Source organism: Rhineura floridana, chromosome 13 (genome assembly GCF_030035675.1).
Source record: "Rhineura floridana isolate rRhiFlo1 chromosome 13, rRhiFlo1.hap2, whole genome shotgun sequence".
NCBI classification, from domain to species: domain Eukaryota; kingdom Metazoa; phylum Chordata; class Lepidosauria; order Squamata; family Rhineuridae; genus Rhineura; species Rhineura floridana.
The window spans coordinates 11,023,922-11,038,007 of record NC_084492.1 but is presented as its reverse complement, the minus strand read 5'-3'; the positions used below and the strand labels follow the sequence as shown (position 1 = coordinate 11,038,007).

General features: G+C 44.2%; 1 protein-coding gene across 12 annotated transcripts in view; it reads right to left on the bottom strand.

Moving 5' to 3' along the window:
* The window catches only part of ESRP2 (epithelial splicing regulatory protein 2), a 93,251-nt gene extending 79,617 nt beyond the window's left edge, over positions 1-13,634 (bottom strand). For 2 of the 12 annotated variants that reach the window (XM_061594630.1, XM_061594635.1), the window contains exons 1-4: positions 13,246-13,616; positions 12,934-12,967; positions 12,202-12,363; positions 10,992-11,120 (exon numbers count right to left, since the gene is read on the bottom strand). In XM_061594630.1, the coding sequence (XP_061450614.1) occupies positions 10,992-11,120; positions 12,202-12,363; positions 12,934-12,967; positions 13,246-13,355 (435 nt within the window). In that variant the 5' untranslated portion in view covers positions 13,356-13,616. Of the gene's footprint in view, positions 1-10,991; positions 11,121-12,201; positions 12,364-12,651; positions 12,809-12,933; positions 12,968-13,245 lie in introns of those variants that run through there. The other 10 variants (XM_061594634.1, XM_061594632.1, XM_061594642.1 and 7 more) reach the window with 10 other exon arrangements.
* Positions 13,635-14,086: the final 452 nt, after the last annotated feature.

Here is a 14,086-nt window from a genome sequence, read left to right as displayed (position 1 = left end):
CCTAATCTGCCCCTCAGAGTGGAAACAACAGAGGGGGACCAAGACCACCCCAAGGAAGAAGGGAACATTTAAAATGTAGAGGAAATAATAATGTACAACCATAGTGTGAAATCAGACACTTATCGGGACGTAGTATGAAGAATATTAACATAAGCATGACTGTCAAAGATGTTTATTATTTACACAACCTGTACATATATTTATAGTGCAATCCTATGCATGTTTGCTCAGAAGCAAGTCCCAATGTATTCAATGGGGCTTACTGAAACAGGGAAGTCTACATGGGACTGCAACCTCAAATGATAAGGAACATCACTCATGCAACCCAAAATTCAGAATCATACAACTTTAAGCTGTTTTGCAACTGTTTTATACTTATTTTATGGTTATTGGATTTTAAATGGATTTATTTCTTGTCATGAGCTGCCTTGGTCTCCAATCAGCAGCCCTACTTAAAGAGTTGTTGGAAAGACTCCATATATACACACAATGGAGATGTATAAATACATATATCACATAGAATAGTTTATTGTCAAAACCAGTTGGCCCTTGCAGAACATTTAAAAACAATAAAATCAGTATTAGTTTCCTACCAATAAAAGCAGTGACACCTAAGTAAGCCATGCCTAATTGCTTTAAAAATAGAATTGGAAGGGGAAAGATTTACAACACAAAGACAATCCTTTGTTATGTTCACTCAAAAGATTTATTGATTTACAACACAATCCTAACCATGTCTACTGAAAAGAAAGTCCTACTGATTCAATGGGATTTACTCCTGGAATGTAGGATTAGCATTGCAGCTTTACTCCCAGAAAAGTGAGTATAGGGAAGGTTTTCAAACTAGGCTATGAATTAGACAAATAAATTGCCCTCTTCAATAGCCCAGGTAAATTTAAACTTGTTTGACTCTTCATAATTAGAAAAGTGTAACACATTGTAATGACATCATAAGCTGCATGTACATTTCTTTTAAATTTCTGTTCAAAATTATGTGAAAGATAAAATGTATAATATGCTATTTTTGCAAGTAATTAAAAAATCCTGCATGTACACTTTTATTATAATCATACCTGGAATTATTTACAGTAAACAATTGCCTACAAATTGGCTACAAACCTGAAAGGGCGGGGTTAGAGCAGCCAGCTACAAGCTCATTTAACAGAAGTTGTGGGGAGTACCTGACGTTTTGGTGTATATCGCTTGAACCAGACCACCTAGAAACTTTTTTTTTTTTTAAAGGAAAGAAAGCTGAGAATCCAGAGATTGAGGTGACTTATCTAGAGACCTGGAGAGGACCCTAGAAATCCAGAGACTCCAGGTGAAAACCAGAGACCTAGCAACCCTAGTTGTAACTCATCTTGGGACCTTATGGTGAAGGGCAGATAAGAAATCCAATAATGAATCCATAAGAATTTTAATTTGTTAAATCACCTGTCTTCTAGTCTGTTAAGTTTACTTATTACCAATACCTTTTGAGAATATCAAAGGAAACATTATGATGTACTTTGTAAATTTAAATCAGGAGACATCCGTACATGTCACCACCAAAAAGAGGTCAGGCATGCCACCCGACTACACTACATCCAATCCTCCATTTTATGTCAGGTTAATAGCCCTGGCTTCCCCCGTAGAGTTTTAACTTGGCAGGGATCAGGGATGACTCTAAGGCAGTGGTCCCCACACTTTTATCTCCCCCCCCCACAGGCCACTTGAAAATTTCTGAGGTTCTTGGTAGACACTTCATGATTTTTCTCCCTGTTGTAGTAATTGCAATGTGCTGTGCTAGATGCTGCTTGATATTTAATTGTATTTGTACTGCATCTTTTATTTCTTATATTGTAAGCTATTCCAAAGAATTCAAATTGTAATACAGTAAAATCCAATGTGAGAAATAAAATCAAAATAAAACCAAGTCAAGTCAAAATCAAAATCCAATTAAAATCAATATGGATATCTAAAACGGACATGTTGTAGACCGCCTGAGTGAAGCTCGTGGACCACAATTTGGGAGCCCCGGCTTTAATAGTTCCTGCTATTTTCTCACCCAGAATTATATTTACATTTAGACTTGTATGGCAGAATCCTTGCTCTCCCCTAATACTGATCCTTAAATCACTCCCCCAAAACTGGTTTTTTTCTGGAGTCACTGTTAGGGTGCTTCTAGAGATGTGAAGGCCTGGGGGGGGAAATGGAAACATTTGGGGGGCAGTTTCCCCACAGGTCTTCACATCTTTAGGTGCTTCCACACAGCACTTCATTAGGGACTCTGTATTGTTCATGCACATCAGTTTTGCTCAGCATTCATACATCTTCCTCATCAAATTGACATCCTGCACTATTTCCCCATTTAATCTGCATTTATACTTCCTGCACAAAATCAGATTACGTTTTTTAAAAATGTGGAAATGGTAACTCTGGACTACATGGGGTTGGGGATGGCATTTTGAGGATCGCAATACCACGTGGATATGGCAAAAAAAGAAAAAAAGGAATGAGAAGTACTGAATCCATCACTGTCACATGGAAGCACCATGGACCAGAATGCAGAAGAATCAGCACTACAATTCCTAAGCTCCCTTCAATGAACTATAACTTTCAGGGAGAGAAGAAATGTAAGCCTGTGATGCAGAAGATACATGCAAAATGTATTACTGAATACAGGAACCAAGAGCCAAGAGTTAGGACCCCTCCAGACTGGTATTTATTTTTTGCAGATGTATCCTGCAACATGTCATTGGTGCAACAATAGCACATTATTGGTGTATTTCTACTAGACCGCCTGCACATCATTCCACTTTGTTAATTGATCTGTGATGCTTCCCAAATATTATCTCATTACGGCTGTCTGGAGGAGTACTCTTGTGCTATTGCACATTTGTGGTGTTAAAAGTTACAGGATTTCAACAGGAAGCTATGGGACATCCACTTACTCAAGCAGTATATCCATCGTGAAGCTTGGGCAAACAATATTGAAAAGCAGGATTGCATGTAACTGTTCCAATACCATCATGAGCCCAAAACATCAACAAACCTTTCAAAACCTTTGTCCCAGTTTGCACCCATCTTCAAATTGATTTTATTTTATGTATATGCTGCTGTTGTTTTAAACGGTTTTTATGTTTTTTTCAGAATTGTTCTTATATGTGCAATGGTTTCAACTGTTTTTATATATGTAACAGTATGTGTGTGTGTGTATATATATATATATATATATATTCCTCTCTCATATACTCAAGGGTAGCTCGGGACGGACATAACAGAAAGAAAACCATATTACTCCAACAACATCAGCAGATAACTAAATGGTGAGACATCCTCAGAACAGATGGAAGAAAAACATTTTAGGTCCTGGAAGGAAAGCGTGTTAGCTCATTGTATATATGGATCCCCTACAACAAATGAGGAAGGAAGGGCAAAAGAAAAATCCAAAATGCCATTTGTGTTTCACACAGTCCCTCTTGCAATCTGTGCTCTTTTGACATGGCGGGGTGGGTGGGAAATATAAGGAAGGTGTAAAATATGCCTCCCAGCCTATTCATCCAGATAGCTTCTAAGACTGACAGAGAAGTAAATATCCCTGCCAAAGGACCGGCAGACAGAACTATCAGTATCTTCACATGTCAAAGACTTTACCTTGTGCTTGGATCACCAGCTATCAGCAATTGTCCCTGTGGACTTAACCAAGTGCTTAGATCCTATTGAACAGGCCATGCACAGGGCTTTTCAGGTACATGACGATCTTCAAGGACTTCTTTTTAAAAAATAAATAAACAAACAAGATAACACAAAGCAAACCCTGCAGACCACCAATTTAAAATCAAGAACAAGCACATATTACTATCAAGAAGAGTTTGAGCTAGAATAACTCCTAAAGCTCACAGCGATCACACTATACACATGCTATATTTATGTACTATCATTTGGCTGTATTCCATTTCAATAGACCCACTGGAATTAGTGGACAGTACTCATTTAGGTCCATTAATTTCAATGGGTCTACTCTGAGTAGAATATATATTGGGATATACAACCCAATGTGTATTTGGGGGCAGAGGGGGAGTGCAATCATACCTATTGGTTCTATGCACATTCAGCATGATGCATGCACAGTCTGCATCTGTGCAACCCACGTCATGTACTGTCTGCGCAGTGGCGATCCCTGCAAGAGCAGGCTCCAGGTGAGCATCTATTCTGTGCATTCATTATGTAGAATGTGCATGTCTACAGACATGATCCTGCTCCCCATTCCAAATATGTATTGTAACATGCATATTACGAGTGAGGAACCTGTGGCCCTCCAGATGTTGCTGAACAACTGGACCATTGGCCATGCTGGATGGGGCTGATGGGAGTTGGGAGTCCACCCTTGATCTATACAGCAATAATGAATGACCCTTGCCAAAGGCCCTCTGCTTCACTGGCATAGAATATATGAACACAGAACAAGGGGGGAGGGTTGTAGTTCAGCAACAGAGCATCTGCTTTGCATACAGAAGGGCCCAGATTAAATCCTGGCAACTTCAGGTTGCCAATCAGTGTAAAGAATGTGAAGGGCACTTCTAGACTGTCTGAATTTTGCGATGGGATTTAATTACATATCAGCAAATCCAGGTGGCATAATTCAAGTTGATTTGGCACTCTTGCACAACAACCCCCCTCCAAGTGGACTTTTTACAATTTATTTATTTATTATTTTATTTTATTAAATTTTTATACCGCCCCATAGCCGAAGCTCTCTGGGCGGTTCACAACAATAAGGAGAGATAACTCGAAAGTATACTTTGAGATAATTGGGGTAATGATCATTTGACCCAACACTGTATAACCTTCATGCACACAACGCGGAATAGTCAACATCTTCTAAGCTCCCCACAAACTTTGGGCAAACCAATCAGGAGGCACGTTCAATAAAAAGGTTGTCTGGAAATGACCCAAGATAGGTGCACCAACTCAGATTAAGGCAGCTGCCCAGGTTTCAGAGAGATTGCTCATCTCCCAACCCAAAGATGGTGCTGTTTTCTATAAGAGGCTCAAGACCAAGAACAAGGGAACAAATCTGCAGCTGCAGCAGCATTTGCGTCTGGAAGAGGCTTGACCTAAACTCTAGATCAGGGATGAGGAACCTGTGGCTCTCCAGATGTCATTGGAGAAACTCCCATCAGCCCCAGCCAGCATGGCCAGTGGTCAGGGTTGATGGGAGCTGCAGGTCAACAACAACTGGGGTCAGACTGGCCACCCCTGCTCTACACATACATAATTTCCAGGCATGTGCCAACTCCACCATTTGGCTTTTCTGGACTTCAGGAAAAGATTCCTGCAGGAAGTGCACTTGCCAGCTGCAGCTAGCTGTGGAGCTAGCTGTCTTCTACTATTGTGGTTTCAGCATTGCCTGGCGGCTTGGTTCAAATGAGAGGCTCTTTTTGTGTGTGCATGCCACACTGAACTGTGGGTTGCAGCATGACACAAAATAATCCCTTTGCTTTTTTCTTTTTTTTTTAAAGTAGGGTGTGTGTGACTGTCCTGAGTGGATGGCTTTCATGGAATTATGGCAGCCTTTTCCAACCTGGTGCCTTCCAGATTTTCCAGACTGCCCTCTGGAGTTGTAGGCCAAAACATATTGAGGGCACCAGGTTGGGGAAGGCCAAATTACAGAGCAGGAATTCTCTGCTGCAAGTTGCGATAATGGCCACTAACTTAGATGTCTTTAAAAGGGCATTAGACATATTCCTGGAAGTTGCTGTCAGTGTGCCTCTGAATACCAGTTGCTGGAGAGCAACAAGGGGAGAGGGCTCTTGCCTTCTTCACGATCTGCTTGGGGGTATCCCAGAGGCGTCAGGTTGGCAACTGCGGGAAGGAGGATTCTAGACTAGATGAGGCTTTGGTGTGAGCCAGCCGGATTCTTCTTATGAGAATAATTTGCTGTTACACCCAAGGACAAATCTTCAAGCCCTGCTGAGACTCTCCCCCCACCCATTGAAATCTTTGGTCCTTCCCTGCTCTGTGAAAACTCAGATCTGGGAGGGGCCATAGCTCAGGGGCAGAGTATCTGCTTTCTACGCAGAAGGTCCCTGGTTCAACCCCCAGCATCTCCAGATAGGGCTAGGAGAGACCCATGTCTGAAGTTCTAGAGATTCGCTGCCAGTCAGTGTAGACAATACTGAACTAGATAGACCTGACTCAGCATAAGCAAGACAGCACCTCTCAACTTAGGAGTTTGTCTAAACCTCTGCTCTACAGGATAACTAACAGAATGTTACCAGTTGCTTTCCGGGCCCAATTCAAGGTGTTGGTTTTGAACTTTAAAACCCTGCACAGTTTCAGCCCAGTCTATCTGGAAGAGCGCCTCCAGCATCATCAACATTGCCGCCCAACAAGATCAGCCTCAAAAGACCTTCTCTCAGTCCCACCAGTTAAAACAGCTAGACTGGTGAGAACTAGGGAGAGGGCGTTTTCAATCGTGGTACCCACTCTGTGGAACTCCCTCCCAAATGACATCCGCCATGCCCTGTCCATGATTAGCTTCCGCCAGACCTTGAAAACCTGGCTCTTCAGGCAGGCTTTTGGGGTGGCTTAGGTTTTAGTGTTATTGTTGGAATTTTAAGGTTGTAAAATGAATTATATGTTTTTATGTTGTACGTCGCCCAGAGTGGCTGGTAAACCAGCCAGATGGGCGACTAATAAATTTAATTAATAAATAAATAAAATTAGCCTTGGTCAGATGCTTAAAATCATGAGGCCTGAATATATTTGCATATAGAATTAGCTCAAAAGCAACAAGGTAAACTATATCTTTGCCATTCTAGCTTATTCTGCAAATATGAGGACGGTGCACTCAGTGGCAGCATAGCTCCTCAAGATCAACACCCACTTGCGCTCAATACATACAGGCGAACCTTATGTAGAGTCCATAATCACTCTCCCCATTTTTTACTTTTGTTGTGCGTGTGGGGAGGCATACACTGAGAGAACTTTCGTTGCACTAGACTCGTCATCCTTCAAGATTCAAGTCCCTCCTTGAGAAGTTAAATCTCAGAGGGGAGTGCGAGTGCACCTTATCTGTAGGGCACCTGCAAATGCATGCGCATGAATGCTAAGGCGCATAAATACAAGGCCATTTCGCATACCACAGCTGCCAAGGTACATTTTGAACTCATGATAAGGCAAAGTTGTCCTACAAGATGCTTTTCCTGGTATTTCTTTTAAAGAAGCAAACACACCCTTCCGGCTTTACAACTTGACGGAAGACAAACGGCACAGAGTACATGAATTCAGCACTGAGGAGGAGGAGGAACAGAGCTTTCAGCAAGATGCAACAGCGAGCAAACAAGTGGATAGTGCTGGGATGGCCAGCTTTGGTAGGAGAGCTGGAATGTTGCAAGCTTGCATCTGCAAAGATGTGGAGGATACCTCACTATGGGAAGGTGACATTACAGATCACCCTGTTCCCTACCTGCTCCTGCCCACTGCATTGACCAGTAAGGGAAGCAGCATGGGTTGAAATATGCCACCCATCTGGACTGCAGGGCTGGGGGAACACTGAGAGCTTGAGGACTAGAAGATTCCTTCGTTTAAATAAATGCTCAGTTTCTCAAGATTGCAATAAGATAGGCAAAGGGGTGCCTTTCTCTGACTAGCAATGACAAAGAACCAGTAAGAGAGGCTTAGGCCGAGCCTATAGCTCAAAATTCCCCAAGTCGCCCAAGACACTCTCCTTTATTTGACTAAGACATCTCCACCACACCTAGACGGAGATAGCAGGATGTTCTCCATGCATCCGCTACAGTAGCTGCACCTAACTTGCAATTTGTGATAATAGGATACTGTCTCATAGAAGTATTGAGCATAATTATAGTGTGTCCCTTAAAAAAAAAAGCAAGAAAGATGAACAGCGAAGTGTACTTAGCTAAGCTGTTCCAGATGTCTTTGGCTGCAAGACGAAAAACAAGACTGAACTTGCCGTATATAACATTTGTCTCAGAGCTATTTCCAAACTACTGAAAAGTCACTTTATAGTCTTAACTGGGCTTGCATGAAATCTAACGAAGGGGGTGGGGAGAGAGAATACACCACACCAAATGGTTTCTATTGCAAAAAAAAACTTTATGCCCCCCCTCCCCTGCCCAGAGCCTGCTGTACTCATAATTAAGATTAAGGATGATTCAATCTAGGACAAAATCACAGCAACAACAAGATGCATTGCACATGGAGGCTGCTTATTGGGCTTACCCCATCACCAGAAGTGGCTACACAACTAACCTGTTCTACCGCCAAAGCAAGTTTTCTCTCAAATCAGATATGAAGAACTTGTTCCATACATTCCACAACGCTATGCTATTGTGTTTTTCCATTTGACTTCAGCCGAATGCTGCAGTATTGTCTCTTTGGGGGTGGGCGAGTTATGATGATGCATGGAACAGCACCACCCCTTACCTCCACACAGTACAATTATTGTCAGGGTGAAATGGAAATGGACTGCCTTCAAGTCGATCCCGACTTATGGCGACCCTATAAATAGAGATTTCATGGTAAGCAGTATTCAGAGGGGGTTTACCATTGCCTCCCTCTGAGGCTAGTCCTCCCCAGCCGGCTAGGGCCTGCTCAGCTTGCCACAGCTGCACAAGCCAGCCCCTTCCTTGTCCGCAACTGCCAGCTGGGGGGCAACTGGGCTCCTTGGGACTATGCAGCTTGCCCACAGCTGCACAGGTGGCAGGGCACGTAACCTGTGAGCCACTCACTGTGGGGGTGATCTTTAGCTGACCCTTGACACCCAGGAGACACGAGCGGGGATTTGAACTCACAGACTCTGGACTCCCAGCCAGGCTCTCCTGACATACTGCCTTTCCTGTGTAGGCATCACCTGGGTGGGGAATCTAGCCTTCCAACTCATTTGAGCTTGGGCACGTGAAGCTGAGCAGATCTGAGTTAGGTCAATGTCTGGATGGGAGTCTACCTGCAAACCACATGTATGACCCCTTGGGTTTCGAGGCTGGTGGAAAAAAGTGGAATATAAGTGTAAGAAAACAGCTATATAGAGAGAGAGAGATGTGGATTATTTCTGTATTCATATCCCACAGAACTCATTCCTCTAAAGAATCCTGGGAACTGTAGTTAACCCCTCACTGAGCTACAATTCCCAGTCACATTAACAAATCACAGTCCCCAGGATTCTTTGGGGGAGGTCATGTGCTTTTGTTTTAAATATATGGTGTGTACGCAGTCTATATCAAGTACTATATTATCAGCCTTCCTTATCCTGCTGCCCTCCAGGTGTTTGGAGCTGCTCACTCCCACCCACCCCAACCAAGACAGCCAGATGGTGACAGTTGGTAGTCCCAAACATCTGGAGGGCACGCGACTCAGGCTGCTTTTCACTTGATGTTCTGCCATCGGCAACAGAGTATTTCCCCTGCCCCCCAATGTTTCCCCATTTTTCCTCCCAGGAGCTCAAGGTAGCATGCAAAGCTTTTTTACCCTCACATCAACCCTATAAGGTAGACTAATCTGAGACAGAGCTATATAGGTACAGCTGGCTCAGTGTCACCTAGTGAACTTTGTGGTGGAACAGTGATTTGAACCTGGATCTCCCCAGCCAGTATGCAACACTCTAGCCCCCTACATCACACAGACTCTGGAGAAACTGGGAAGGGCACAGTCATACATTTCTTAGACAACTATCTCCTTAAAACACACTCGGTGAGAAGTGCCTCTTTGTGGCAAGGGGCTACTCGTGGACTGCTTAAGAGGCAGTCTAGTCCTCCTCCATCGTCAGGGTTAACATTTGCTTTCCCTTAACTTATTACAGTAAGACAAACCTGTTCAGCTTGCTGTCTGAGTTTTATACACGCACGGCCCTTTCAGTGACTAATTTCTTTCTGTTTAGCATATTTAGAAAAGACAAGAGACAGTGTGGCGTAGTGGTTAGAGTGTTGGACTAGAACTTGGGAGACCAGGGTTCGAATCCTCACTCAAACATGAAGCTGACTGGGTGGCCTTGGGCCAGTCACTGCCTCTCAGCCTAATGTACCTCGCAGGGTTGTTGAGGGGATTAAATGGGGGGGGGAACCACGTATTCTACCTTCAGCTCCTTAGAGAAAAGGTCGGATATAAATGCAATAAATAAGCTGAATAAAAAGTTTTATCATTCTCTGTTTTACCTGAACCCCATAAGGGGCTATATTTAAAGTTGTTTTCCCCTAGCCAATTTCTCCTTTTTATGTGGGGAACGACAGTTTTAAGGCTCCACCACTTTAAATATAGATCTAATTGTGCAATAAAGTGTCACGTCAAGACTGCACCACCAACATTTCATAGGAAATTTTTGTCACACTATGTTAAGAGAGATGACCTGATTGTACAAGCATCCGCAATTGTTTTAGACCTCAGCATTACCATAAATACTACTGAACTTTGGGCAAGAAGCCTGTCACAACACCCAAGAGGTTTCAAAACACAGCTCCCATATAACTCATCCATATTTGAATTCCCAGACTAAGTTCACAAGTGCACGTTTATCACTGGATGAGTGTAACATCAAGCAGCCACTTGCATGTCTGAAGAGACCCCCCCACAGACCAAATCCCTGCAAACTTCAGTCAAACTTATACTTTGCATTTAGACAGCACATCTGGGATTTCAAAGCGTGTTATGCATTATTTTCATAATCCTTATTTTATTCTTGAGGTGGAATACAGATTGTCTAAGGCCATGAGTTCAAGGCAAAGATGACTTCTTTGCTTGTAGCCCACACTCTGGTTATTAATGGCACCAGATTTCAACACTCGCCAGCATTCAGGCCAGAAGTCATTGGACGCAAGAGCCAGAGACCTGCGTGCATGTGGCGGTCGAACACAGCAGGCTGCACTGCAAGACAAGGAACGGGCCTGCCGAGATGGTTTCAAAGCGAAAGTCAAAAGTAAGTCTATTTGCTTTATTGCATCAGTTGGAACCCTGTTCCCTACATCAACACATTAACCCTCAGCTGCCCTCACCTGTTGGAGAACTCGGTCGAGGGGCTCAGCTTTGCTCAGGCCTTCAGAGGTTAAGCCTGTCACCTCTCGACATTGGTCACTCAGCTCCAAGTTGTCGGCCTTCACCAAGCATTTGTGTAGCGTCCCTACCTGAAAATGTTTAACAAAGTGGGAAGAGGGGAAATGGGGGGGAGGGAGAAGAAAAAGTGAGGAACCAGATGGTTTATGTATATGCACGTGCGTGTGTGTGTGTGTGTTTCCAAAGAAAAGCACAATGATTCGCAGTGCAGAAATTTTAGGGACACTACCTTATGGGGTTTTTTTTAAGGCTACTTTTGTCAATTTCACAAATTCCAAGATCTTTTTCATTTCTGGTTGCTGCCTTCTTCAGGAGACTCACTCCCCTCCCATGAAAAAGAGACTTGGCTGCAATTCTTATATAACGCTGATGAGAAGAGTTAATGTGTATCCCATCAGAAGTGGCTGTTTTTCATGGACAGATCAAGTCATCCTACAACAGTCCCATTGAGAGGTTCAGCCATTAAAACAGACTTTTCTGTTGTTTTTTAAATAGCCATTAACATGAGTTCAATTCACAGGGTGGGAGAATGTAAAAGAACTGGGATTTGACCAAGTTGCACTTCATGCACACAGAAGTCCCCCTCCCTGGGTTCGATTCCCATACAAAGCGATAGCTCCCAGAAGCAACATGCAGGTCTGATTAAAAAAAATAAAATACACACGCACACACCAAATACCCCAAATGAAGAAAAGGCTCAACTTCTAGAAGATGCAAAAGCTTTGGGATTTAGTGCCTAACAGATAACATTTTGCACTGGGGAGAGGGGTGGGGATAACACTTTTGTAGTCTGGATTTTCTTCTCTCATCAATTTCAAGGACAGTTTTGAAGTGAGTGACCTCCCCACTCTGAAAATATATGTGCATGCATTTGTGCACACACACATGTGTATGGTGTGTATGTGTGTAGGTGGGGAAGTAATTCTGGTCAAACCAGGTTTCTCCCCCACCTCTGAAGACCTTTTTGGGGGGAAAGGGATACTTTGTCCAATTGGATGTACAGGTTACTCAGATGCAAGTCCCAGCCAGCTCAGGAAAGGGGGCAGGAATTTACTCTCAGGTAAGCAGAGATAGATCTGCATTTGCTCTCTCCCTCTTTTTTTCTTGTTACACGTCACCCAACTTTGTATGAAGAGTCTGGGAAAGCCATACCTTCTTGCTGTGAAGATCCACAACTTGCCACACCAAGAGAATTAGTTCCCTTTCATCGGAACCCAGCTTAGCCCTATATGCACCAGCTGTTGCCCCAAACAAGACCACCAGACAGTCACTGTGCAGAGAAGAAGCCGTCATGACCACAGGGGGGGGAAACAGCTACAATCAAAAGCAGAGGTAAAAACAAAAAGAACAAAAAACAAAATAAGGAAGAGAAAGAAGAAGAAGAGAGAGAGAGAGAGAAATATAAAACAAACCCAACACAAAACCCCCACAAATAAAGAGTCGCCCCCTTTCTCCAAGTGATCAAAGTGGAGATGATAAAATAAAAGGCCAATATCAGAAGAGCCAGAACTATGGGGAACGGGGGGGGGGGAGAGGAGGAGGTAGCTAAGACCAAAAATGAAATATATAAGGAAAGGCAAACTCTGCTTTGCAGTTGCCTACCTGGTTTATAGGTGCTCCTTTTCTCCCTTGGTCTGCCCGGGAGATGAAATTAACAAGCGGTAGGCTTCTCTCCCTCTGACATCATGGCAGGAGCCCAGCTTTGGTTAATTAAAAAAAATCTCTTTTTCTCTCCCCCCCTCCTCTCCTCTCCTTCCCAAGTTACCTGCCCATGAGTGAGACCATGTGACCCTAGTCAATCTCCCAAAGGGGCCAAGCCATTGGGCCTTTGCAAAAGGTACGGGGGAGGGACCTAGGGAGAAATCAACGCCTGGTTGAGCCTACCTGATTGGTGTGTGGGTGGTTTTTTTTTCTTTCTCTGATTGAGAGAGAGAGAGAGAGATCAGAAGGGAAACTCCCTTTCCCCCTCCTGTCTCCTTTCTCCGGTTTAATTCTGGCTCTAGGAACTACCTTGACCTGCTTTCAGGATTGTTGTGTTTTCCTTTTTAAAAAAGGTGTTCGTTCTCAGCCAGTGGAGGGCCACGCTCTGCTGCCATTGTCCTCCAGAGGGACAGTGGACCTCCCAGGATACGGTGCCTCCCAAGGCTTCCATACTCAATATCTCGGGTGCCTCCATTCCCCTCTCTCGCCGTTCACCTGCCTATGTCGGTCATCTGGGCGCAAGTCCCATTGCGCGGGTTTAAAGCTGCCTCCACGTAGCCCGATCCTACGCACGGGGAAGCCCGCAGGGAGTAAATAAACCCCATTGCCGCGTTGAGGAGGGTCAACAGCCCACGGGATCGAGCGAGGAGGCCGCGCTCTTCCTTGCCCTCGCCGGCAGCCTTGCCTGATCCTGTACAATAAGTTTACTTAGGCTAAGTCCAGCGCACTTCAGTGGGACTCTGCCTGCCAGGTAAGGGTGAACAAGGTGAGCCCTGGTGAAATGGGGCTTAGCGCCCCCAAGTAAGGTGGTGGTCTCGTGAGCTTGCTCGCCTGGGAACAAGCCCTGTTGAATTAGAGGCCTTACTTCAGAGGAAACATGCTTCGGAAGGCATTTTTTTTCCGCATGTAAAGAATCCTCGCCTTTGCAATGTGTAGTTTCTAGGAGAGGGTGGCCCACCTAGGTTCGTCCAGGGTCTTTGGGGACTTAGACCCTTTACGTTTTTGGAAGCAGGGTCCCTATGTCGCCAGCATCCTGTGATTATGAAAGGGGAGTGGCTTAACCACTGAGAAGAGTCTGCTAACATGCTTCCTTGACCTTTCCTGCTGATTGGAGTTAATCAGAGTGAAAGGAAGTGAGTCAGTCACTGAGAAGAGTCTTCTCACCAAAAAAAAGGAGAGGGAGTGGCTATGACTAACATAAAGGGACCTCGCACTTCTGAATTTGCCGCTATACTAGGCTGTTGTCTCCAGAAGGATTCCTTCCAACTCCCATCAGCCCCAGCCAGCACACCTAATGGGCAGGGATGGGTGGGAGAGAAGTGAAGTCTAATACATT